The sequence below is a fragment of the Carcharhinus amblyrhynchos genome, unplaced genomic scaffold, assembly GCF_965287045.1.
Source record: "Carcharhinus amblyrhynchos unplaced genomic scaffold, sCarAmb.v2.hapA chromosome_300, whole genome shotgun sequence".
Lineage (NCBI taxonomy): Eukaryota > Metazoa > Chordata > Chondrichthyes > Carcharhiniformes > Carcharhinidae > Carcharhinus > Carcharhinus amblyrhynchos.
Genome location: NW_027650040.1, coordinates 147450 through 174841, shown reverse-complemented (window position 1 = coordinate 174841; position 27392 = coordinate 147450). Strand labels below are relative to the sequence as shown.

Genomic DNA, 27392 nt, shown 5'->3' with positions numbered 1-27392 from the left:
CCCCCACAACAGGACTCGGCCACAGAGCGAGGGGAGACGGAAGCAGCACCCACAGTGTCAGCGTCCTTCCCTCAGTCAGTGGATGATGACAATCTGTTTCGCCAGTGGTTCAGGAACGCACTTTATGGACCAGGCAGATTAGAAGGCGAGTACGCTGCCACCAAGCCACTGGCCAATCATATCAGAATACTGGGGGCATGGGGGTGGGGTTATTTTTCTGTCCAACGTGAATCACCGGCTTTAGAAAAGCATCAGCCAGAAGTGACTAAACACAAATGGGTTGGGAAGTTTTTTTTTACAGAACTGTGCTAAAGAAAAGAGTTGAGTTGTCACACAGAGAGACCGAGCTGTGGCTGGGGGCTGAGGTGGCCATTGCTGGACCAGGTTAGAGTTTGATCTTGAAAGCAGTGGGCTGGGCTGATGTCGAGGGGCCTGAGGATTTGAAAAGCGCCTTCAGGACCGTCTCTGGGTCAACCTCTGCCGGTGGCTGATTGGACGGGCGAGGCTTGGCCCTGGGGATCTCAGACTTCTTCACCACTGGAGTATCACTCAGCCTCCTGCAAGGAAAGTCAGAGGCGATCAGCGATTAACACCCCCACACAGTCCCCCGGAGCAGGTACTCCCCCCAATCCGGCCCCCCGGAGCAGGAACTCCCCCCAATCCGGTTCCCCGGAGCAGGAACTCCCCCCAATCCGGACCCCCGGAGCAGGTACTCCCCCCAATCCGGTCCCCCGGAGCAGGTACTCCCCCCAATCCGGTCCCCCGGAGCAGGAACTCCCCCCAATCCGGACCCCCGGAGCAGGTACTCCCCCCAATCCGGCCCCCCGGAGCAGGAACTCCCCCCAATCCGGCCCCCCGGAGCAGGAACTCCCCCCAATCCGGCCCCCCGGAGCAGGAACTCCCCCCAATCCGGTCCCCCGGAGCAGGAACTCCCCCCAATCCGGCCCCCCGGAGCAGGAACTCCCCCCAATCCGGTCCCCCGGAGCAGGAACTCCCCCCAATCCGGACCCCCGGAGCAGGTACTCCCCCCAATCCGGTCCCCGGAACAGGTACTATCCTCCAGGAGGCATAGTCCCACTCCCCGCCTTAACCCTGTCCATTGGAACAGGTATTTCCCCCAAACTTGCTCCCCAGAGCACATACTATTCCCCCCAACCCCCCCCCCCCCCCCCAGTCCCCTGGAGCAGCACTCTCTCCAAACTTCAAGAGGCATAGTCCCCCCCAACCCCGCTGGAGTAGGTATATCCCCCCACACTCTGTCCCACTGAACAGGTCTTCTTCCTACATTGTTCCCTTCAGCAGGCAAACTTTGGACTCTACAGTCTCAGTGGGGATGGTGCAGGGTTCTGCTGGTCTGTACAGCCTCAGTGGGGATGGTGCAGTGTTCTGCTGGTCTGTACAGTCTCAGTGGGGATGGTGCAGTGTTCTGCTGGTCTGTACAGTCTCAGTGGGGATGGTGCAGGGTTCTGCTGGTCTGTACAGTCTCAGTGGGGATGGTGCAGGGTTCTGCTGGTCTGTACAGCCTCAGTGGAGATGGTGCAGGGTTCTGCTGGTCTGTACAGCCTCAGTGGGGATGGTGCAGGGTTCTGCTGGTCTGTACAGCCTCAGTGGGGATGGTGCAGGGTTCTGCTGGTCTGTACAGTTTCAGTGGGGATGGTGCAGGGTTGTGCTGGTAGTTACAGTCTCAGTGGGGATGGTGCAGTGTTCTGCGGGTCTGTACAGTCTCAGTGGGGATGGTGCAGTGTTCTGCTGGTCTGTACAGTCTCAGTGGGGATGGTGCAGTGTTCTGCTGGTCTGTACAGTCTCAGTGGGGATGGTGCAGTGTTCTGCTGGTCTGTACAGTCTCAGTGGGGATGGTGCAGTGTTCTGCTGGTCTGTACAGTCTCAGTGGGGATGGTGCAGTGTTCTGCTGGTCTGGGTAAAAGTTCAGTGGCAAAGTAAAATTAGATTTTTGCTGTAACTTACAATAGGATTGGTTGCTCTGAGGTGATGACATTTCCATTTACGTGAAGGTTACATTTCATTGGCTGACCTGTGGAGAGAAAGGAAAAGGATCCTAGCTGTGAGCTTTCAGAACTGCCGGTCCTCACATGATGTAGAGATGCCAGCGTTGGACTGGGGTAAACACAGTAAGAAGTCTCACAACACCGGGTTAGAGTTCAACCAGTTTATTTGACGATAATCCCAGAAGCTTTCGGAAACGGTGTTCCTTCACAACCTGGTGTTGTGAAACTTCTTACTGTCCTCACCTGCCCAGGGAATCAGTACCGACCCTGAACCCCTTCCCCCGCTCTCCATGTAACATCAATACTATCCCTGAATCCCCTCCCCCATCACTACGTAACATCAATACTATTCCTGAATCCCCTCCCCCGCTCACTGTGTAACATCAATACTATCCCTGAATCCCTCCCCCTCTCACTGTGTAACATCAGTACTGTCCCTGAACCCCTTCCCCCGCTCACTGTGTAACATCAATACTATCCCTGAATCCCCTCCCCCGCTCACTGTGTAACATCAATACTATCCCTGAATCCCCTCCCCCACCCACTCACGCTGCTACATTGACATTCGCTCCCAATCTTCAATTGTGCTGTCACCAGATATCGTTCTTTTCAATAGTGTTTTTATACTAACAGCACACGTTAACAGGTTCATTCACTGCATATAAATAAAACATTTTTTAAAAGCCTCAGGGACTGATCTCTCTCAGGCTGCTCCTCAGAGGCAGTGAGCTTGTGTTGATATTCCCTCAGAGACAGATAAGATGGGGAAAGGTTGGCTTGTTCAGCATTCCATTAAGGAAAGGTCTGGGAGACACCAGGCAGCATACAGATACTTCAGAGAGCTAAGGTCTGAGTTACACCAGACAGTGTACAGGTATCTCGCTGACAGAGAGAGAGAGAGAGAGAGAGTTTGTTAGACATCAGTTAGTGTACAGATATCTCCTGGAGAGAGACAGAGAGGGACTGAGAGACACCAGTCAGAGTACAGATATCTCCCTGAGGTTGGGTGGGTGGGTGGGTGGGTGGGTGGGTGCGGTGTTGTCAGCGGACCCCACAGCAGCAGGATGTGTTTTTGAAAACTGACTTACCATCTAAACATCTGTTGTTGTACTTTTTATAAGCAGTGATGGCGTCTTCCTTTCGAACAAAGACGACTTCTGCGACTCCCGGATGTACGAGACGGGCTCGCTTCAGAGCGCCACAGACACAGAACAACTCCTAAACATGGGAACAGACAGTCACCCAGTAGCTCACATTCAGAAACCACAACTCCATCTGGCTCACTCATTTAAAGTAATCTCTGACTGTCCCCCACTCACCCACCCATCCATCCATCACGACATTCAGACTCTGTGAAGAGAGGGGAGCATCTGGTCACGAACACAAGGCTTCGGTGGAGAGGTGGGTGTGTGACATTTAATGACTTTAATGTGTCTCACAATTAATTTCCACACAAGTCCCACAACAGTGGTTAACACTGCTGCCTCACAGCGCCAGGGACTTGGGTTCAATTCCCGGCTTGATATCTCCGAGAGAGAGACTGTCTGTGTGGAGTCTGCATGTTCTCCCCATGTCTGCGTGGATTTTCTCCGGGTGCTCCGGTTTCCTCCCACAATCCGAAAGATGTGCTGGTTAGGTGCATTGGCTGTGCTAAATTCTCCCTCCTGAACAGGTGCTGGAGTGTAGTCATTCAGGGATTTTCACAGTAACTTCATTGCAGTGTTAATATAAGCTTACTTGCGACACTAATAAAAATAAACTTTAATTCCACAAAATTACCCCCGCCACCTCTCGGGAACAGAGATAGAGCCACACTCACAGCAATAACCTCCCCTGCACACACACTGGACTCGAAAACTATCACGTCGTTAATTATTGCTAATAAACTCCTCTTAACTTCTGACACCAAAACTACTGTCTTCCAACTTGTGTCTTGACAGGAACCTGAACAAAGATTCAAGTAATTTATAGAACTGTAGAAAGGGGTGACGCAGATGGAACAGGGTAGCCCACACTCACTGCAATTATCTCCCTCCCCCGGGAGCAGCTGAATCTGACTCACCACAATGTCCTCCTCAGTCACTCGAGGGTGAAGATTATTTACGGTCATTTTTGTTCCTTCTAATGGACTGAGATTCAGCTGTGCAGGAGATCAATGAGAAACACGTTACACCTTCATTAATGCCAGCATGAATAAACAGCTCTGATTATCAGTCACTCTGTGCTGGTCACACAGGGTACACGCAGACAGGAAACCTCCCAATCGATTCGGTGATGTGAATGTAGGCTCCGCCAATCTCAGTGTGAGTCCCAGGGATTGGCAGCATCCTCATCAGCAAACCCCAGGGCCACAGGGTGACCAGCCCCCTCCCCATCACCCTCTTTTGACCTTGGTGTGATGTGCTGTAAAATTAAATCTGAGTTCGGTGGGAACTGCCCAGAGTGAGTTAGTGTTTCGGGGGTGAGGGAATGAAGGGGAAATTGGGAAAAACCACTCAGCACTGAATAGTTTAGAATCTAAAAGCATCACCTGATGTCAAACAGCCCAGCCCTTCACCGGGCAGGGCAATGCTCTGCAGGGCAAGTGGGGCAGCCAAACAGCGATGCAGTGCTGGACAGGGCGGGGCGAGAAACCCACGAGTTTACAGCTACTTCTGGTCAGGTATGAATGGGATACAAAAACACTGTGAGTTGCAAACTACATTTCACAGTTAACAGTTTGAGGGGTCTAAACTAGAAGCTGCAATTCAGAGGGGCTCAGGGATGCTGAGGGAGGTGTAGAGTGACTGCTGGGTACCTCCAGAGGCAACACATCCTCAGCTGGGTCCTGCTCTGCTGCTAGTGCCGCCGTTCGCGATAGGTTTGCTGGTGGTCTGGAGCGTGTGAGGGTGAGAGGTGCGGGCGGAGGAGCTGTGTACGAGTCGTTCTGGACTACTTTTGTCAGAGGAACGGCCTTTCCCAGAGAGAGCTTCGAGGCAGTGAAACCAGGCTGGACAGAAAGAGCAGAGGAAACAAAAAGAAGACATTGAGTTTACTCTGGAATCAAATCCGCAGAATCAATTCACACCCAATCATAGGCAGTTTTTGAATCCCTCTGGATTATTTTCTGGACAATCACATTTCTTTAAAATTGAATGTTCAAGAGTTTCAAACTATACTGACCTTGAAACATAAGTCTATAACAAAGTTAGAAAGTTATTTATTAGTGTCACAAGTAAAGTTTACATTAATATTGCAATGAAGTTACTGAGAGATTCCCCTAGTCATCACACTCGGGCACCTGTGCGGCTCAATGCACCTAACCAGCACATCTTTCAGACTGTGGGAGGAAACCCATGCAGACACGGGGAGAACATGCAAACTCCACACAGACAATGTCCCAAGCTGGAAACGGAACCAGGTCTCACCTGGTGCGGTGAGGCAGCAGTGCTAACCACTGTGCCGCCCTGTAACGTGCACTGGATATGGCTCTGGCTTGAAGCACAATCCTCTTCTAATAAAATCTGTGTCGCTAAATCTCGAACAGTAAGCTCTTTAGTGTCGGACTGGTTCTGTCCACTCTGCACTCCCTGTTTTATAATTCACATTTCTGGTTTAATTCATTCTATTTTACCAGTTTCATAGCTACAGTTATTTCATGTCATCTCTCCTCCCACCTGCTCCTGGTCTGTTGCTGCTGAGAACATCAGCCTAATTCTATTAATCAGCATTAGCAATATCAGAATCTAACGCCAACCGGAATGGGCCAGGGATGGTGGGTTCCCACATAGGGCAGGAGTTTTATATTTTCACCAAGTTCTCTCCAGTTGTTCAGAAATTGTTGGAAAGTCAGAGAAGGATATCATAGAATCCATACAGGAGGCCATTTGGCCCATTGAGCCTGCACTGACAATCCCACCCAAGCCCGACCCCCGTAACCCTATGCATTTACCCTACCAGTCTCCCAACACTAAGGGACAAATTAGCATGGCCAATCAATCTAATCCACACGTTTGAACTGTGGGAGGAAACTGGAGCATCCAGAGGAAACCCACGCAGACATGAAGAGAACATGCAAACTCTGCACGGACAGTGACCCAAGGCCAGAATTGAACTTGGATCCCTGGTGCTGTGAGGCAGCAGAGCTAACCACGGTGCCACCATGTCACAGTCACAGAATCTCTGCACTGCTGAAGGAAGCCAATCAGCCCATTGAGTCTGCATCGATATCAGTCCGACCCAGGCCCTATCCTTGTAACCCCACTTATTTACCCTGCTAATCTCCTTGACGCTAAAGGGCAATTAAGCATGGTCACTCAACCTAATCTGCACATCTCTGGACTGTGATCCCAAGGAATTGGTCAATCAGAAAGATCAGGAAGGGATCAAAGCACCTGTTCAGGACTATTGTGAGCTGAGGAAACACATTCCATTGCAGGCAGCCTGTATCAGCTGTAAAAGCACTAAGCTTGTCCTGATGAGATACTGTACAGGGGAGGGCGATACAAAGGAGAGCTCGGTGCTTAGAAAAGGAGCCTAAAGACCAAATATTTAGACTCTGGACTCAGGGTGACCCAGGCCTGTTGTCTGGAAATGCATTAAGTGCAGGTTCAGGTGCGAGGGCGCTACCATCACAGGCAAGTTAGTGACTGGAACAGTTTTAAAGGCTGGTTTAATTGGGGCGGGGGGAGGGGCAGAAGCAGGGTGAACAGAATGGGGAAGGAGGACGTTAAAGACTCCTTTCCCATGTCCCACTGAACTGAAATTGGGTAGCAGTACAAGAGACCCTAGGATAAACTGGGCCAGAAAGATCCCACTGGGCCTGGCTGGAGTGTGAAGCTTCCAGAAGCTCACACAACTATTACTGCTTTGCCATGAGATCTATCGCCACCCCTACAGAGTACAGCACCCCTCTCACCCCGCCAACTCGACGGGTTTTCTGGCTGCGATCGCCCCAAGGCTGGAAATTCCATCGAGGTCGATGGACCTTTGCATGGTCTGCCAAACTTTCTGCCTTGTCCACTACGACTCACGTGGAATTCCGCCCACTGTGTTTTCAGAAAAATCATTTTGCCAATGACCTCAAATCATTACCCACTGGTTAGATATCTTCCTGGCACCAGGAACAGTTTCCCCTTAATCACAGCGGTGAAGGATGCCATTTGGCCCATCGTGCCTGTACCAACTCTATCAAAATCCTTTATGATTCTGGAAGGCCTCTATTAATCCGCATGTGCCTAAAAGCATGCACCTCCTCATACTGTACCAATAGCCCCAGGATGTCACTGTATTTTCCTGGAACAAGTTACTCAGTCACACACGACAGCTCTGACTGTGTTTGGTTCTCTGAATAAGAGCAAAAGACTCACCCTCTTCTGAGTCAGGTGGTTTATCACATTGCCGATTTTTAGCTGTTTGTTTGTCACTGGTATTGAATGTAGGATTTCCTCATCCTCCTCTTCCATATCCTCTTCCTCAAGAACCTGGGGCAAAGGTACAAAACTGAGACCACAACAAACCTTCATAAACTTCACAGGTTCATCCAAGACGAGACTGAACCCAACCACAATCAAGCAGACTGAACCCGACCACAATCAAGCAGACTGAACCCGACCACAATCAAGCAGACTGAACCCGACCACAATCAAGCAGACTGAACCCGACCACAATCAAGCAGACTGAACCCGACCACAATCAAGCAGACTGAACCCGACCACAATCAAGCAGACTGAACCCGACCACAATCAAGCAGACTGAACCCGACCACAATCAAGCAGACTGAACCCGACCACAATCAACCAGACTGAACCCAACCACAATCAGGCAGCTTCACAAGAGATATTCTGAATTCAGATTAGTTGGCCAGATCAGATTGCTCTTTAGACAGCCCATCACACAGTGATAGTTATTCAGTTGGAGCAGTTTATTCCAATCTCATTCCCTGTGATAAGGTCTTGCACGTTCTCTGTGGGAATGTCTCTGCCTATTACCCCCTTGTTCAAATGATAATCAGCACTCCCTGCTCCTGTGTTGCTGGTTCACCAAGCTGTGGAAACATTAGAATCATAGAATCTGCACGACTGTCCAAAAGAGCACCCCACCCAGGCCCTCCCCTCCCCTATCCCCATGCATTTAGCACGGCCGATCCACCTAACCTACACATATCTGGACAAATTATGGAGTAATTCAGCTTAGCCAATCACCTTACATGCAGATCTTTACAGTGTACGAGGAAACTGGAGAACCCGAAGGAAACTCACATGGACACGGGATGAACATGACTCCACACAGACCGGTGGGGACAGATCCTCACAGTAACAGTCATCCAAGCCGGGAATCAAATCCACATAGCTGGAACCATATAGGGGAGGAAGAGGTTCCATCTGACTGCTATAAGCACCGACACTGACAGGGATAGGGCCAACCTGGCTGTTTGCTACTTCACAGCGCCAAGAGTCACACCTAAAAAGTGGCCATTTAGAGAAGGTACTGCAGAAAGCTGCCGTCCTGATAACTCAGCAACCAGGGACTGTATCCCATTAAACTGGCATTGTAATCCAGCAGGGCTTCCCCCAGCAGTACTGCGCCCATCAGTACTCTACCTCAATGTTATAGTAATGGATCTGGCCCCACCAGTACACAAGGGATAATTACTCCTAGTACTGTATCACAGTGCTACAGCGAGAGATCTGTATTCACCAGTACGGTATCACAATGTTACAGTGATGGATCTGTCCCCACCAATATTGTATCACAGAGCTATGCAGTGAGGGGATCCACACTCACCTGCTTAAAACATTACCACAAACTTCTAAGAAAACCAAAAACGGTTTGCAAGTGACTGCAACTCAGACACACACATTCCACGCACTCCATGGATGCAAACTAAAGCTAGCCAGGTGCAGTTTATAGATGTTCAACTTTGTGATTTTCATGTTTCCTAGTTTTACACATATGAAATCTTTTTGGACAGAGTGGAGGAATGTGGTTAATGGCTCTCTCATTCCGGTTTTGCCTGCAGTGTAGTAATGTCAGCGAATTCTCACCTGGCCAGGACTCTGGTCATTCACCACATTGATTCGCATGCCCAGGGGTTGAGTCAACGCAGGAGAAACAGGTTTTTTCTGTGGACGCAAAGTGAAAACATTTCCAGTTATTAAAACAAGCACGACGGCAGCTCTGTGTGGCATGGGCTGAGAAAACCAAAGACTAGCATTTAAACAGCAATATTCAAACCATCACACAAACCAGCCGCTCATCCAATGACTCAGTCTACACTTCCCACTGCCTTGGAAAAGCAGCCAGCATAATCAAGGACCCCATGTCCCCCGGACATTCTCTCTTCCACCTTTCTCCATTGGGAAAAAGATACAAAAGTCTGAGAACACGTACCCACTGACTCACGAACAGTTTCTTCCCTGCTGCCATCAGACTTTTTAATGGGCCTAACTCGCATTAAGCTGACCTTTCTCTACACCCTAACTGCAACACTATATTCTGCACCCTCACCTTTCCTTCTCCCCTATGTACTCAATTAACCGTGTGCTTTATCTGTGTAGCACAGGAGACAATACTTTTCACTGTATCCCAATACATGTGACAATAACAAATCAAATCAAAACCTTCAGGCACCCATACGTGCTTTATTGCAAAAAGTGCTTTTGAACTGTAGTCACTCTTGTAATGTGGGAGGTGTCACAGTCAAATTACTCAGTAAAATCCCACAATGAGTTAATGATAATCTAATGTTGGGATAAATGGTACCAGGACACCTGGGAGAACTGAAATGGCACCATGGGATCTTTACCATCCATTGGAGAGGGTAGATGGGGTGTTGTCTTCTCTCATTTGAAAGATAGCATCCCTGACAAAGCAACATTTCCCCAGTATTGCACAAAAAAGTGGTCAACTGGATTTGAGCTCCGGTATCTGGCATGGGATTTGAACCCACAATCTTCTGATTCAAGGGGCAAGAGAGCTAGCTATTCCACCACAGCTGATGCGCACACTGACCGCTTCACAGTGATGTCCAGCACCACACGTTCAACAGGTTGAAAACTTCACTTTCTATAGAGTTGACACAAATACCACTTACATAATCGTGAACACAGAGTTGGAATAATGCTGTAAACTGTTTCGAAGCGGAATGTCCCTCCCCTCAGCGCTGTGATTACTTACTCTCCAACCCCAAAAGCCCCCATGCCAGTGGCAGTTTCCCCACTAAAACTCTATCCACAGACTGACACCGGAAGCTCACAATCACCTGGGAGCCTGAGGGAGACAAAGGCCACTCAAGGAGCAGCTTCTCCAAGTCCTTCCTTTCCTAAAGCTCTTGGGCCAAGCTGGGGTACAGTTCCCTTGGTGTTACGGACCCTCCGAGTCCACCCCATGTGATTTGGATTGGGAGTAGGCCAGATAGCCTTGAGCCATTCTGTCATTCAATGAGATCACGGCTGGTTTGGGACCTAACTCTGTATACCCTCACATCAGTTAATCTGTTCAATTAACAAAACTCTATCAGCCTCAAAGAGTTGAAATTAACAATTGACCCAGCATCAAACATTGTTTAAAGTTGAATATGAAAGTGTCATGGAGTAAAGAACAAAGAAGAGTACAGCACAGAAACAGGCCCTTCGGCCCTCCAAGCCTGTGCCGATCTTGAAGCCCTAGCTAAACTAAAAAAAATCTTGTCCTTACTTGGTCCGTATCCCTCTATTTCCTCCCTATTCATGGACTCATCCAAATGCCTCTTAAATGTTGCTAATGTGCCTGCTTCCACCACCTCCTCTGGCAGTATGTTCCAGGCACTCACCACACTCTGTGTGAAAAACCTCCCCCACACATCTCTTTAAACTTTTCCCCTCTCACCTTGAACCTGTGCCTCCTTGTAATTGGCACTTCCATCCTGAGAAAAAGCCTCTGACTTCCACCCTGTCTATGTCTCTCTTAATTTTGTAGACCTCTATCAGGTCTCCCCTCAGCCTCTGTCTTTCCAGTGAAAACAATCCTAGTTTATTCAACCTCTCCTCATAGCCAACACCCTAGAACCCAGGCAACATTCTGGTTTGTACTCTCTGCACAGCTTCCACATCCTTCTGGTAGTGTGGCAGCCAGAACTGCACGCAATGCCCCAAATGCGGTCTAACCAAAGTTTAATATAGCTGCAACATGATTCGTCAACTCTTGTACTCAATGCCCGGTATGTGTCCTCTGACTTCCATATCTTTTTCCCAATGGAAGAAGGTGGAAGAGAGAATGTCAGGGGTGGGTGGGGATCTTCATTATGCTGACTGCTTTGCCAAGGTAGCGGGAAGTGTAGACAGAGTCAATGGGTTTGAGTGATGGACTGGGCTTTGTTCACGATCCTTTATAGTTTCTCGCAGTCCAGGGCAGAGCAGGAGCCATACCAAGCTGTGATAGAGCCAGAAAGAATGCTTTCTACGGTGCATCTGTAAAAGTTGGAGAGAGTGGAAGTGGACGTGCCAAATTTCCTTAGTTTCCTGTGAAAGTAGAGGCGTTGGTGGGCTTTCTTAACTATAATGTCAGCATGGGGAGACCAGGACAGGTTGTTGGTGATCTGGACACTTAAAAACTTGAAGCTCTCGAACATTTCTACTTCACTCCTTTGATGTAGACTACACTTGCACTACATTTCCTGAAGTCGATGACAATCTGCTTTGTTTTGTTGACATTCAGGGAGAGATTATTGTTGCCACACCAGTTCACCAGATTCTCTATCTCATTCCTGTACTGTCTCGTCAATATTTGAGATCTGATCCACAACAGTGGTGTCATCAGCAAACATGAAAATTGAGTTGGACAGGAATTTGGCCATACATTCAGCGGTGTATAAGTATAGTAAGGGAGTAAGGTATAATAGATTCTTCTACAGTTGCTCAGCATTTCCAGCCTGTTGTTTTTATTTCAGATTTCCAACAGCTTACAGAATTTTGCTTTTATTTTAGCTTCAATTGCCACTTGTAAGTGAAATTTCGAAATCCTACCACTCTTTGTGCAAGGCAATGTTTCCTAATTTCAATCCCCAAAGTTCCGACTCACGTTTTTAGATGATGCCCTCTAGTTCTAGTGTTCCCAACCAATAGAGATGGCAGCCGTGATTCTCTCTTCACGATCCGCAACTTTTCTGGAGGGGTGAAGTGAGAGATGTGTGTCACTGGCCTTGTTCCAGGATTTGCGCATGTGCTGGGAACGCATGTGCATCTCTCAGAGCCGGCAAACACTTGCCCTTCAGATCACGCTGGAAACCGGCAGCAAGGCAGCTAAGTAATTTAAATCGGTTTTTAATCTATTTTAAGTGTCTTTTGAATGTAATTATTGGGAACTTACTGGTCCCAATTGAATCTCCCATCCCGCCAGGAGTACTTCATTCTGGCGGGGTTTAGAGTAACTTCCCACGTACAGGGAACTAGCAGAAGACCCTGTCGGAATGAAGAGGAGGGCAATCAGGGCCCCCCACGGGGATCGGGCAGCAAAACAGTCGGGATCTAGAAGTTTTCTTGCCAATTCAGCGCTTTTGGAAGAATCGCAGCCAGTTTCTCTCTACATTCCCTGATCAGCTTTCCTTAAAATCTTGAAAACTCTGATCAAAATCACCGCCTAAACTTCTAAATTGCAGGGAGTACAACAACCATTAGAGTTTATTTATTAGTATCACAAGTAGCCCTACATTAATAAAGTTACTGTGAAAACCCCTAGTCACCACACTCTGGCACCAATGCATCAAAGTAGCGCATCTATGGACTGTGGGAGGAACCCAGAGCACCTGGAGGAAATCCACACAGACATGGGGAGAACATGCAGACTCTGCACACACAGTCATACAAGCAGGGAATAGAACCTGGGACCTTGGCGCTGTGAGACAGCGGTGCTAACTACTGCTGTGTAATTTAATCCTTGCATGCAAATAAATCTATGTTCAACTCCCTCAAAGATCGATATGTCTGTCAGACACCGTGGTGACCAGAACTCAACACAACCTGGAAGTGTAATCTAACCAGGGTCTTGTACAGCTACAGTATGATTGCTCACCGCCCCCCCCTGTATTCTAGCTTCAAGATATCAAGCTCTATTCCATTCAACGCTTTGATGATTTTACCTGGTCATGACATTTTAATGATCTACATACATGGGCTCCCAAGTCTCCTCACCATTGAAAAACCCTGTTCTCAAATTTATTGTTACAAAGTAAACGATCTCACACACGCCTGCACTGAAACTCATTTCCTACAGCTTTGTTCGTTCACTTAATCCAGGGTTCCCAAACTGTGGTCGCACCTCCAGGGGATCTGCAAAGGATCTCAGGGGCGACTGTGAAGGGTCTGCAGACGTCTGCAAAGTTAGTGGCTGCTAAGTGACCGGCAATTGCCAGTTTGAACATGCAAAGGTTAAAAATAGTACGAGAAATCCAATACGCATTTTAGAGCAAGGCTTCTTGGAGCCCCGGCTGCTGATAGACCTGACTAGTCTGGACAAGACCTCTGGGAGTCCATGCTCTGATTAGCCCATTTGATCTATTCTATCTCATTGTTGCTATGCAGAAACGTCTCTGGCCAAAAGCGCAAAGTAAAGATGAAATGGCAGCCAGCAGGGACATGTCAGACTCCGTGAAGAGTCGGTGAGATGCAGGAGAGGTGACAACAGTAAGAAGGGGGTGTGGCAAGGCCTCAGGAAAGGAACGGGCAGGAGGTTAAGGCCTCAAAGAGTTTTGTGTGTGTGTGTGGACGAGTGTGAGTGTGCATGTAAGGATGGGGTGTGTGTGTGTTGAGAGAGATGGGGTGGGTGTATACGAGGGGTGGGGGGAGGTGGTGAGTGAGAGAACTGTGTGTGCGCAAGAGAGAAAGATATAAGTATGACAAGTACATCTAATATGAGAATCAGCTTTCCAGCAGCATTCATCCCATTAAAATGACAAAGAGTAAGATTTAAGTTTATTTTTTAATAAGAGGTTTTAATTATTACCAGATTACTCACTCTTAAAGGGGTATCACTTCCAGGGGTTAATGTTAAAGGGCCAGGGATTAATGTGAGGGGGACACGTAGCCGGTGAATGTATTTTGTGACTGTGTGCCTCTTCTTACCTCTTAATATATGCATAGGTCTAGCTAGAAAAGACTTGTTTACATTTGATTCTGTGTTCACTCCTATTCCGCGATTTGATGAGATTGCTTGGGGTTCATTGATGCTCATGGATCAGGTCCCTTGGGGTTCCACAAGTTAGAGAAACCCTAACTCAATCTATTAATATATATTTATAATCATGTTGTTTAATTTCCAATCCCTAGAAATAGAATCACAGAATCCCTACAGAGCAGGAGATGGTCATTCGGCCCATCGGATATGCACTGTAAACAATCTCACCCAGCCCCTATCCCCACACCCCATGTTTTTACCATGCTAGCCTCCTGATAATAAGGAGCAATTTAGCATGGCCAATCCATCTAACCTGTACGTCTTTTGGACTGTGAGAGGAAACCAGAGCATCCAGAAGAAACCCATACAGACATGGGGAGAACTCTACACAAACAAATAGTTTCTGAATCGAGAGAACTTTGGAAGATTATTGTTAGGCATCTGCAATATTCTCACCTTCCTTAAACGCTAGAATAGAAACCCCTGGATCAAAATTTCTGAAACTCCTTAGTGCTATTATTTTCTTCATTTCTGTCAATTTTCTGATGTTAATTTTGGTAAGTCACCATCCCAGATTCAATTAGTAGTTCCCTTAGAATAAAAACAGAAAATGCTGGAAAAACTCAGCACATGTGGCAGCATCTGTGGAGAGAGAAACCGAGTTAATGTTTTGAGTCCAATGAGGGTGGCACGGTGGTTAGCATTGCGCCTCACAGTGCCAAGTGATGAAGTGGGGAAGGCAACATGCTTTCTCTGCCCACAGTGTGTATCCTTTTCCCCTGCTTCCCAGTCCACCTCCCAGCTTCCTCTGGGAACAGGGTGTGTTAACTTTCGCACTGTGTTTCTGGGCTTCCCTGTTAACTGGTTTGGTTCAAATTCCTGGTTCTGGATTTCCTTGATAAGTGAGTCATTGCCCCAATTCCACCTTATCAAACTCCATCACTGCCAGTTCTCAATATAATCATCGCTAGACAGACTAACCCAAGGTCAACTAGTCTCCTCCATTTAATTAATCAATGTTTGGGTGCTAATTTTTTCTCTCCATCCTGACTGACTCTACGCTCCCCCCCCCCCCCCCAGCTTAGATGACTCTATGGTGAATTCCAAATCATTTCAACATAGAGCTTCAGGACTACAGGGGGAACAGACTGACGAGGGTGCGAGTTGTGTTGGGAAATGTCCGGGGGAATGACAATCTCAGTGGACTGCGTACTCTTGAGTGCACTGGGAGATCAGGGCGCATGCACAATAGCGCTCTCCAGCAGTCAGCTTTCTGGCATGAATAGACTCCACCTACTCCCCCTACAAGTGAGAATCACACTTTGCCTCATTTCTTTTCTAAGTGCCATAAGATTTGATTTCTTTTCCTCTTGCCAAAGAAACAGATCTGAAATTCTCCAGTTTCACATTCATTTGGCACTTAGACATTTTTTTGCTAAGATCATCCGTACCAATTCCTAAATTTCAAAAGTTTCAAGTTTCTGGTTACTTAGTTTGTCCTTTTCATCTTATTCAATAGAGGGGAATGTTGGTTCCAGTCTAAATACTATCCTCCTACCCCCCCCGCTCAAATATTACTTCAAAATCAGATGCTCATCGGATGATTCTAAGGCCTGAAGTTCCAGTCTTAAGAGATGTACCTTGTTGTGAATATTATTTGATTGCCTGCTCTGTGTAGGCAGTGGGGTTGACGTGCCAGTAGCACTGCACTGACACTTTACTTTGATGATATTAAACCTCCCCCACCAAACCCCACATCCAGAAGAAACGGATGGGAGTTTCCGATAAAAATTAAATCCAGTGGTCAGCAGAGAGAGGAGGGCAGCCATGATGTGCACCCTGGATTATTCTATCCTGGGACCCAGAAAGGAACAAGCACCGGGCACAGATGCTGCCTCTCCAGCGATGCCAACGACACTGTCACCAGCCTCCGCGGCCACAGCACCGTCTCTGTCCTCTCTTGTAAGGGGCAGCAACACCGACACTCATGTAAGGAATGCACTGCAGGGTAAGGGATGGTTTGACACAATAAATATATCTGTACCACATATACCGAGGTTGCAGGTTAAAAATTTCCACCTGTGGGACTTGGAATGTTTTAGTTATCCTGCCTCCTGTGTTGACGGTTGCTTCTGTTGGAGCAGTGGACGCAGCCGGAACACTTCTCCTGGCGCTCAGTCGCTCCCGTGCATCCAATACTTTTTTTGCTGCCAGCACTTTCTCGTTTCCTTCTTGGCCCTTCCTCGAGTTGATCATTTCACGTGCGTCGAGAACCTTCAAGGTGCTCCCCGTTATTTTTGAGCGCATGTCCTTCTGTCCCAGGCGTTCCCGAGCGTCCCTCATTGTTAGCCGCTGCCGAGCATCCGTGATGCCAATCTTCTGCCGTGCATCAAAAGTCCGTTGAAAGCCGGTGACGGGCCAGCTGGTGCCCAAGTTTACAAACTGATCCCCAATCCTTGACTTGATGCCACCAACAACTGGCCTGGCACTCGGTGCTGGTCTGCAAAATAAAACAAGCAGCACAAAATTCAGCAACGTAAAAGCCCCAGCTCTAATGGGTGCTTCACTGACTCTCTGGATAGTGACAGTACAGATTACTAAAGTCAACACTGCACTCACTGGGAAGGTGGACAATGTTTTCACACTGTAGCAACAATCATAATCCTAGGTACAATACTGGTGTGGACAGGTCTGTCACTGTATAACACTGGGGTACAGTACTGGTGGGGATGGGTCTGTCACTGTATAACACTGGGGTACAGTACTGGTGTGGACAGGTCTGTCACTGTATAACACTGGGGTACAGTACTGGTGGGGATGGGTCTGTCTCTGTATAACACTGGGGTACAGTACTGGTGGGGACGGGTCTGTTGTTGTGTAACACTGGGGTACAGTACTGGTGGGGATGGGTCTGTCACTGTACAACACTGGGATACAGTATTGGGGGTACGGGTCTGTCACTGTATGACTCTGGGGTACAATAATGGTGGGGACAGGTCTGTCACTATATAACACTGGGGTACAGTACTGGTGGGGACAGGACTGTCACTGTACAACACTTGGGTACAGTACTGTTGGGGACGGATCTGTTACAATAACACGGGTACATTATTAGTGAGGACGGGTCTGTCACTGTTATACATTGGGATATCGTATTGGTGGGGACAGGTCTGTCACTGTATAACACTGGGGTACTGTACTGGTGGGGATGGGTCTGTCACTGTATAACACTGGGGTACAGTACTGATGGGGATGGGTCTGTCTGTCACTGTATAAAATTGGGGTACAGTCCTGGTGGGGGCAGGTCTGTCACTGTAGAACACTTGGGTACAGTACTGGTGGGGACGGATCTGTCACCATAACACGGGTACAGTATTAGTGAGGACGGATCTGTCACTAACATTGGGATATCGTATTGGTGGGGACAGGTCTGTCACTGTAGAACACTAGGGTACAATACAGTTGGGGATGGGTCTGTCTCTGTATAGCACTGTGGTACAGTACTGCTGGGGACGGGTCTATCAATTTATAACATTTAGGTACAGTATAGGGGAATAGGTTGATCACTGGAAAATTATAATGGTGGAGATTGTGTAATAGAATGTAGCATACAGGTTTCTGGGTATTCAGCCATTGTAGCAACAGTCCAGAGTAGTGGTGTTAGAGTAGGTTAATGTGCTATGCAGAGTACAGGACACAGGGAACAGTACAGTATTAAGGTACATCACCTGGAGGTAGTACAATACAGGGCCCATGCCAAGTGTTTTATACAGGGCCCAAAGGGAGTGCAGTATATAGGGTGCAGAGTACAGAGGGAATTCAATATACAGGATACAGAGAACAGGAGGAGTTCAAAATAGAGGATACAACTGGAGTTCAAAATAGAGGATACAGAGTAAGGGGAGTTCAATAGACACTAAGGTGGGACAGGTGGTTAACAGTGAAACGGAGTGTGATGGAATTTAACGCTGAAAAGTGTGAGGTGATATATAAAACAAAAGTGACAAGAAAGTAGTCAATGAATGGCAGGACACGAGGAAGTTCTGTGAAACAAAGGAACCTTGGCATGTTTGTCCACAGATCAGAAGGATAAGTTGTAGGATGGTGTAAAAGGCATATGGGACACTTGCCTTTATCAATCATGGCATAGATTACAAATGACATGGAGATGCTGGCGTTGGACTGGGGTAAACACAGTATGAAGTCTCACAACACCAGGTTAAAGTCCAACAGGTTTATTTGGCAGCACAAGCCACTAGCTTTCGGAGCGCTGCCCCTTCATCAGGTGAGTGGAAGTTCCATTCACAAACAGGGGTGCAGAGGAGATTCACCAGGATGCTGCCTGGGATGGAACACTTAAGTTATAAAGAGAAGTTGGGTAGGCTTGGGTTGCTTTTGTTGAAGTCCAACAGGTTTATTTGGTAGCAAACGCCACTAGCTTTCGGAGCACTGCTCCTTTGTCAGCTGAGTGACCTGACGAAGGACCTTTCGGAGCACTACCCCTTCATCAGACTCACCCGATGAAGGGGCAGTGCTCTGAAAGCTTGTGGGTTGTGTTATCAAACAAACCTGTTGGACTTTAACCTGGTGTTGTGAGACTTCTTATTGTGACTCTACAGGATACAGGGCCCAGAGCGAGTTCAATATACAGGGTTGAGGGTACAGGAGGAGTTTAATATACAGGGTGCAAGGCCACGGGGAGTACAATATAGAGTTCAGGGCTGATGGATGTGCAATATGCAAATACAAGACCTGGGGGAATGCAATGTACAGGGTCCAGGGTTGAATCATGACAAACCTGTTCCTGGTTTCCTGACACCCTCTGTAGGCGCCGGCAGCCAATTACGAGTGGTCTCCGGGAACTGACAGCTGAGAAACCAGGAGCAAGGTGGCACCTTCATGTAAATTCCAGGGTTTAGAATAGATCCTGGGGCCTCAGAAAAATCCCAGGAATTGGGACGCATATCCCAGAGTTTTGGGGTAAATATGATAAAAGAACAAATTAATTAGAAGCATCAGTGGGCCATTTGGCCCCTCAAGCTTGTTCCACCATTTGATAAAATCATAGTTGATCTGACTGGGGCATCAACTCCACTTTCCTGTTTGCCCTCAGTACTCTGTGGTCCCCTTGTCAATCAAAAATCTAACTCAGCCTTAAAAATACACAATGATCTAGCGTCCACAGCCATCCAAAGAGGATTCCACAGACTAATGACCCTCAGACAAAAGAAAAATCTCATTGCCATCAAACGTTTAAACTGTGTCCTTAATTCTAGTGTCTCCCACATGGGGAAACATCATTTTCAGCATTCACCCTATTGAGTCCTCTCAGGATCTTATATGTTCCAATAAGATCACCTCTCAATATTTTAAACTCCAATGAGGATAGTATCAGCCATTTCAAACTTTCCTCATAAGACAAAGCTCTATCCCAGGAATCAGTCAAGTGAACATTCTCTGTACTGCTTTTAATGCAATTATATCTCCTCTGAAGCAAGGAGACCAAATGTGATCTCGCCAACATCTTGTATGACTGTAGCATGACAATAAGTAACAATGTTCCATTTTCTTTTCTAATCACCTGCAATCTAACTTGTGAGTTATGTACCAGGACAATCAGATCCCTCTATACTGCAATCTCTTTCCATGTGAATAAAATGTTGCTTTTCTATTCTTCCTGCCAAAATGGACATCCCTACATTTTTCCACATTATACTCCCTCTGCCAAATGTTTTGTCCACACACCGAACCTGTCTACATCCTTTGCAGACTCTTTATATCCTCCTCAGAATTTACTCTCCTACCCACCCTTGTGTCATCAGCAAATTTAGCTACCATACATCTTGTCCCTCCATCCAACTCATTGATATAAAATGTAAATAGTTGAGATCCAAGCACTGATTGCTGTGGCACTTCACTGGTTATATCTTGCCAACATGAAAGTGACTTATTTATCCCTACTATCTGCTTCCTATTACTCAAGGAATCCTCTATCCATGCTTTTGAATGGACCTACCTTGCACTGAGTTGATCTTTCTCTACAACCTAGGTATGACTGTAACAGTACACCTGCACCCTCTCATTTCCTTCCTTTGAACGGTATGCTTTGTCCGTATAGCACGCAAGAAACAATACTTTTCATTGCATACTAATACATCTGACAATAATAAATCAAATCAAATAATGTTACTCCTTATATCATAAGGTCTTATTTTGTGCAGTAACCTTTGATGTGGCAGCTTATCAAATGCCTTTTGGAAATCCATCTACAGGTTCCTCTTTGTTGCATGTATTTCCTCAAAAGATTCTAATAAATTTGTCAAATGAGATTTTCCTTTCACAAAGCCACGTTGACTCTGCCTTACACTGAGATTTTCTAAACGTTCGGTATAACCCCCCCTTAACAATAAAGTCTAACAGTTCCTCTATGACAGATCCTGGGCTAACTGTGAGGTAACTTGCTGCTTTCTGTCTCCTTCCTATCACGGCGGCACAGAGGTTAGCTTCAGACTCACAGCGCCAGGAACCCAGGTTCCATTCCTGGCTTGGGTCACTGTCTGTGAGGAGTCTGCACGTTCTCCCTGTGTCTGTGTGGGTTTCTGTAATGACCAGAATTGAATACAATATTCTTAAGTGCAACCTAACCAAAGTTTTACAAAGAGGGGGAATTTTCCAGTCACTCACGTCAGTGGGATTTTCTGGTCTTGCGCAGTGAACAGAGGTTTAGCTGAGCGCCAAATTCTCCGTCCTCGCTTACAGCATCACGTGAACAACTAGTAAGATCGTGTCCAAAATGTCTGTTCAATGCATCTGCCATTTCCTCGCTTCCCAATAATTACAAAGGCTCTGCCTTCTCTACCTTGACCCTTGCTTGAGGTGTGGGGATCCTCAGGTTAAATCACTACCACTCAGCTCTCCCTTCAAAAGGGAGAATAGCCTATGGCCATCGGGACTATGGTGACTCTACTTACTTCCCAATATTAATTCCCTAAGCTGTATTTCTCTCTCTCTACTCACTTTGGTGACTTTTTTCCTTTTTAAATATTGATATTTCTGGATAGCCTTCCCTCATATTCCTATTCCTTCCTCATTTTTTTTAGTCTTGCTTATTTTATATTCTGACCTGCAATATATCTTCACAGAATTATACACTTTTTCTTTCACTTTGATACTATCTTAGCCACAAATGATGCACCCTTCTCTCTAAGTCTTTCACACTGTAATGTACCTTTGCTGAGTGTTGTGAAATACAACATTGAAAGGTCTGGCACTGTCTCTAATGACTTACCCCTTAATTTCATAGTACACTCTAACCCGCTGTCTTCAACCCCCTGCAATTGTCTTTATTTAAATTTCAAGCGTAGTGGGTCCTGGGCCCACCATCGCCCTCAAACTGAAAGCAAAATTCTATATGTTATGATCACTGCTACCGAGGGGCTCCTTTACTATTAGGTCATCTCATTACGCATTACAGCCTGCTCGAGAATGTGCTACTAACTGTTAAGAAAACACACCATGATCTCAATTTCAGGACTACCTTTGCCAATCTGATTAATCCATCTACATTAAAGTCACTCACAATTATTGTTTTAACTTTCTCACAAGTCTCCATTATTTCTTCCAGTATACCCCATCCTATTGTGTAGTTAGTTCCTGGTTCCCAACCCTTTGTGTCATGCCACACCTCTATACCATATAAAGATCTTGAGACACACCTCCTATATTCTGTCTCCTTCCCTTTCTGAGAACTTCAGTTTTTAACTTCTCCTGGTCCTCTACCTTGTTTTTTTTTAATCTCTCCGTCTGTTTCACTTTGCCCAGTGCTTTTGTGCCCTTTTTGAGATATTGCTTTTTGTGGAGGCAGAAGGAACCAGATCCAAATCCCGTTGGTCATACACATGAGCCTAACGAATATTAAAAAAAATCTAAACTGTGCGTGTGCAACTTTCCCAGCTGGCGCATGCACGAGAGGCTCAAGATTCATCAGGTCTTACAGACAACAACTACAGAGCTGAAGATGATAGTTTTATTTTAATTACAGAATTTTGAATCATAGAATAATACAGCACAGGAACAGACCTTTTAGCCCATGATGTTGTGCCAAACATGACACCAAATTAAACTAATCCCTTCTGCCTGCTCTTGGTCCATATCCCTCTATTCCTTGCACGTGCTTATCTAAAAGCCCTTAAATGCCCCTATCGCATCTGCCTCCACCACCATCCCTAGCAGCACATTCCAGAAACCTACCGCTCTCTGTGTAAAAACACTTGCCCCTCATATCTCCTTTGAGCTTCCCCCCTCTCGCCTTAAGTGCATGCTCCCAACTCTGGGAAAAAGATTCCGACTATCAACCCTTCTACACCTCTCATAATTTTATAGACTTCTATCAGGTCCCGCCCCCGAGAAAACAACCCTAGTTTGTCCAGCGTCTCCTTATTGCTCATACCCCCTAATCCAGACAGCATCTTGGTAAACCTTTTCTACACCCTCTCCAAAGCTTCCACATCCTTTCTGTAATTTAGCGACCAGAATTGAATACAATATTCTTAAGTGCAACCTAACCAAAGTTTTACAAAGCTGCAAAATCATATCCTTCTACTCAGTGCTCTGATCAGTAAAGGCAAGCATGCCATATGCCTTCTTTATCACTCTATCTACTGGTATGGACATTTTGAGGGAGCTATGGACTTGAGTCCCAAGATCCTTCTGTACATCAATGCTGCTGACGGTCCTGCCATTAACTGTATATTGACTCTTAACATTTAATCTCCCAAAGTGCAGCACCTCACACTTGCCCAGATTAAACTCCATCTGTCATTTCTCCACCATATCTGGTCTATATCCCACTGTATCCTTTGACAATATTCCACACTATATGCAACTTATACTATCTTTGTGTCATCTGCAAATTATTAACCTACCCATCTATGTTTTCATCCAAGTCATTTATACATATATATAGGAACCAGAAGAAATGGCAGAGGTGCTTAATGAGTACTTTGCCTCAGTATTCACAGTGGAAGCTGATCTGGGAGATTTTGCTACGGATTTGCAGCAGATGGAAAAGATTGAGTATGTGGATATTAAGGAGGAGGATGGGTTAGAACTTTTGAATTCTATTAAGATAGATAAGTCGCCGGGACCAGATGGGATGTACCCCAGGATACTGTGGGAGGCGAGGGAAGTGATTGCAGAGTCCCTGGCGATGATCTTTGCGTCGTCAATGGAGACGGGAGAGGTTCCAGAAGATTGGAGGATTGCGGATGTAGTTCCTATTTTCAAGAAAGGGAACAGGGACAGCCCGGGAAATTACTGACCGGTGAGTCTGACCTCAGTGGTTGGTAAGCTGATGGAGAGGCTTCTGAGGGACAAGATTTACGAGCATTTGGAGAGGTTTGACATGATCAGGAATAGTCAGCATGGATTTGTCAAGGGCAGGTTGTGCCTTACGAGCCTCGTTGAGTTCTTCGATAATGTGACTGAACACATTGACGAAGGAAGTGCCGTGGACGTGGTGTACATGGACTTCAGCAAGGCGTTTGATAAGGTCTCCCATGCAAGACTTGTTGAGAAGGTGAGAGGGCATGGGATCCAAGGGCCTTTGGCCTTGTGAATCCAGAACTGGCTTGCCTGCAGAAGGCAGAGAGTGGTTGTGGATGGGTCTTTTTCTGAATGGAGGTCAGTCACCAGTGGAGTGCCCCAGGGATCTGTTCTAGGACCCTTGCTGTTTGTCATTTTCATAAATGACCTGGATGAGGAAGTGGAGGGATGGGTAAGTAAGTTCGCTGATGACACGAAGGTCGGTGGTGTTGTGGATGGTCTGGAAGGATGTCAAAAGTTGCAGCAGGACATAAATAGGATGCAGGACTGGGCGGAGAAGTGGCAGATGGACTTCAATGCGGATGAATGTGTAGTCGTCCATTTTGGCAGAACCAACGGGATGAACGAGTACACTATCAAGGGCCAGAGTCTTAGTAGTGTTGAAGAGCAGAAGGATCTTGGGGTCCGGGTCCACAGGACTCTTAAATCGGCCTCGCAGGTGGAGGAGGTGGTCAAGAAGGCGTATGGTGTACTGGCCTTCATTAATCGAGGGATTGAGTTTAGGAGTCGGGAGGTAATGCTGCAACTTTATAAGACCCTTGTCAGGCCTCATTTGGAGTACTGTGCGCAGTTCTGGTCGCCTCACTATAGGAAAGACGTAGAAGCTATTGAAAGGGTACAGAGGAGATTTACAAGGATGTTGCCTGGACTGGGAGGCATGCCTTATGAAGTTAGGTTGAGGGAGCTGGGACTCTTTTCCCTGGAGAGACGAAGGTTGAGAGGCGACCTGATAGAAGTTTATAAGATGTTGAGAGGAATAGATAGGGTGGATTCTCAGAGGCTATTTCCCCAGGTTGAAATGGTCGCTACGAGAGGACACAGATTTAAGGTGCGGGGAGGAAAGTACAAAAGTGATGTTAGGGGTAAGTTTTTCACTCAGAGGGTGGAGTGAATGGAACCGGCTGCCGTCAGTGGTGGTGGAGGCGAACTCGCTGGGGTCTTTTAAAAGACTTCTGGATGAGTATATGGGGTTTAATGGGATTGGGGGTTATAGATAGGTCTATAGATTGGTAGGTGTTGATGTGTTCGGCGCAACTCGTGGGCCGAAGGGCCTGTTTGTGCTGTAGTGTTCTATGTTCTATATCACAAACACCAGAAGCCCCAGTAAGGATCCCTGCAAACATCACGAGTCACAGACCTCCAGCCATCAAAATACCCTTTCACCACAACTCTGATTTCTAAGGGCAAGTGGCCAAGTCACTGAGGATCCCATGCATTGTAATCTTCTGGATGAGTTTACCATCCAAAACAAAGGGCGGCATGGACAAGTTGGGCCGAAAGGCCTGTTTTCCTGCTGTAAACTTCTATGACTCTATGAGGGGTGGACCTTGTTGAAACCCTGATTAAAATAATTTTGAATCTTTTCTTATGACACACTTGGAGGTTCACTGCGGCACACTGGTTGGGAACCACTGAGTTAGGAGACTCATAAACTACTTACAGAGGTGACTTCTTACCATTTTGTATCACTACCTAAACTGAGTTGTAAAGATCAGTAAAACATGGCTATCTCTAACTATTGTACTGTCATTCTGAATTAACAGAGCTACCCCTCCACCACTTTCCAGCTTCCTGTGCTCGTAAATGTCACGTCCCCCTGGATTTTCAGCATCCAGCTTTGCTCACCCTGCAGCCACATCTCTGTAATAGCTATCAGGTCATCATCCATGCTTCATCTGTTTTGTTAAGAATGTTACTTGCTTTTACATACAGAGCCTTTCATTCTGCCTTTTAACAATCCCTGCAACATCTGGTCTTGACTCATTCACTCTTAAGCTTGTATGGTCTGTCCCTTTTTGCCACAGTCTTAATATCATCAGTCTTAATGATAGCTTGTTCTCTTGCCTTACCCTTTACTTTATTACATCTCCCCTCACGTGATCCCTCAGGGAATATCATGAAATTTAGAGCAATCCCAGATTTTGGGGGGTAAATCCCAAAAGTCTGGGGGAGGGGTCATAAATCTTGGGTGGAGGGGGTTGTAAATCTGAGGAATAGGGGCGTGGGAAGACAAAAGCGTGGGTGGGTAGGGGCAGGGGTATGAATCCAATGTGTGATAAATCAGGTAGTGTGGGGAATAAATCCAGGAGATTGCAGAGGGTAGGGGAGAGAGGATTCCACTGAGACTCAGGGTGGGGAGTGGACAAATCCAGGGGGTCTGGGAGAGATCAAATCCTCGTGTTAAGTTGAACTTTCTCTACATCCTAGCTATGACTGTAACACTACATTCTGCACTCTTTTGTTTCCTTCTCTATGAACAGTATGCTTATCTGTATAGCGTGCAAAAAACAATATTTTTCATTGTATACTAATTCATGTGAAAATGATCAATCAAACCAGGGGGGTATGTGGGGATCAAATCCATGCAGATATGGAGGGGGAAATCAAATCCAGGAAGTTCTTGGAGGGGGAGGGGGAGGGGGAGGGGGAGGGGGAGGGGAGATCACATCCAGTGGTTCTGGGGGAGGGATCAAAACCAGGGGATCAGGGAAGGGCATGCAGGAATGTCAAATCCAGGGAAGCTAAGGGAGATGTCAAATTGGGGAGGGGGGCATCAACTTCAAGGGGGGGGTAAATCTCAAAGAAGTAAATGCAGAGTCTGAAGGGATACTCCAGGAGATTTGAAGGGTTAAATCCTGGAGGTCCATGATGGGGGGGGGGAAATAATTCTTTAAGATTAAGGGGATAAAGTACTGAAGTTGGGGGGAATCGTTGTACTGGGAGGGGTTAATAGCAAATCCTTGTGTTTGGCGAGTAAATCCCTGTGTTTGGGGGTAAACCCCTGTGTTTTGGGGGTAAATCCTTATGTTTGAGGGGTAAACTGTGTTTGGGGGTAAATCCTTATGTTTGAGGGGTAAACTCCTGTGTTTGGGGGGGAGAAACCCCGGGCCGCTTCCCTCTCCCCATCAACCATACTTGCTGGCGAACATGATTGACAGCGGTACCGACCAATCAGGAAGGAGCACCCGCTTCGGATGGCCAATCACCAACCGAAAAGGGAGGTAGGAGGCGGGGTTTATGTGGCAGCAGGTTTGGGTGCGTGGCGCCGGTTGGGGGTCCAAGAGCCGCGGCCGGAGGCCCCGCCGCGGGGCGAAAGCGGTCCGGGGGGGGGAAGGAAGGACCGGGAACCATCCCGGGGAAGTGACTTGGGAGGGTGAGCGGGGGGGTCCGGTCCAGCCATCCCGGCCTCCCTCCCCCGCTTCTTACCGGCCCTTCAGGCGGAGGCCGCGTCTCCGGATGATGTCGTCCAGTGAGGAATCCGCCATGACGGTTGAGCTCGAGCGGGAGGAGCGGGCGGGGGAGGAGCGGGCGGGGGAGGGGCCGTGTGGGGAAGGGAGGACGGCGGCTCCAGCGGGACATGAAGCTGCGGCGGGGCAAAGGAAAGCGCAACGGCAACGAGGAATTCGAAATCCCTCACAGACTGAGTGAGTTAGTGTCGGTCACTGAGCCTGAGATCCATAAATAGAACTTCATAGCGCAAGAACCAACACTTTTTTTTACTGTATCTCAATACATATGACAGTAATAAATCAAATTAATGAATGTTTACAGCACAGAAGGAGACCATTCGGCCCATTGTCTCAATCCCAGCCAACAAAAGTCTGATCTCATGAACTCCTTTTTCCAGCACCTGCCTCTGAAGATTACAGTCTC

At 47.1% G+C, this 27392-nt stretch overlaps 1 protein-coding gene across 1 annotated transcript; it reads right to left on the bottom strand.

Annotated features, from left to right (window-relative positions):
- Window positions 1–27039, bottom strand: poldip3 (polymerase (DNA-directed), delta interacting protein 3). Its single transcript, XM_080183480.1, has 9 exons — window positions 26946–27039; window positions 16215–16635; window positions 9032–9109; window positions 7355–7468; window positions 4804–4995; window positions 4069–4146; window positions 3095–3224; window positions 1966–2032; window positions 1–557 (listed from the first exon to the last, which is right to left on the bottom strand). The coding sequence occupies exons 1-9, from the start codon at window positions 27002–27004 to the stop codon at window positions 386–388; spliced, it is 1311 nt and encodes a 436-aa protein (XP_080039606.1). The 5' UTR covers window positions 27005–27039; the 3' UTR covers window positions 1–385.
- Window positions 27040–27392: the final 353 nt, after the last annotated feature.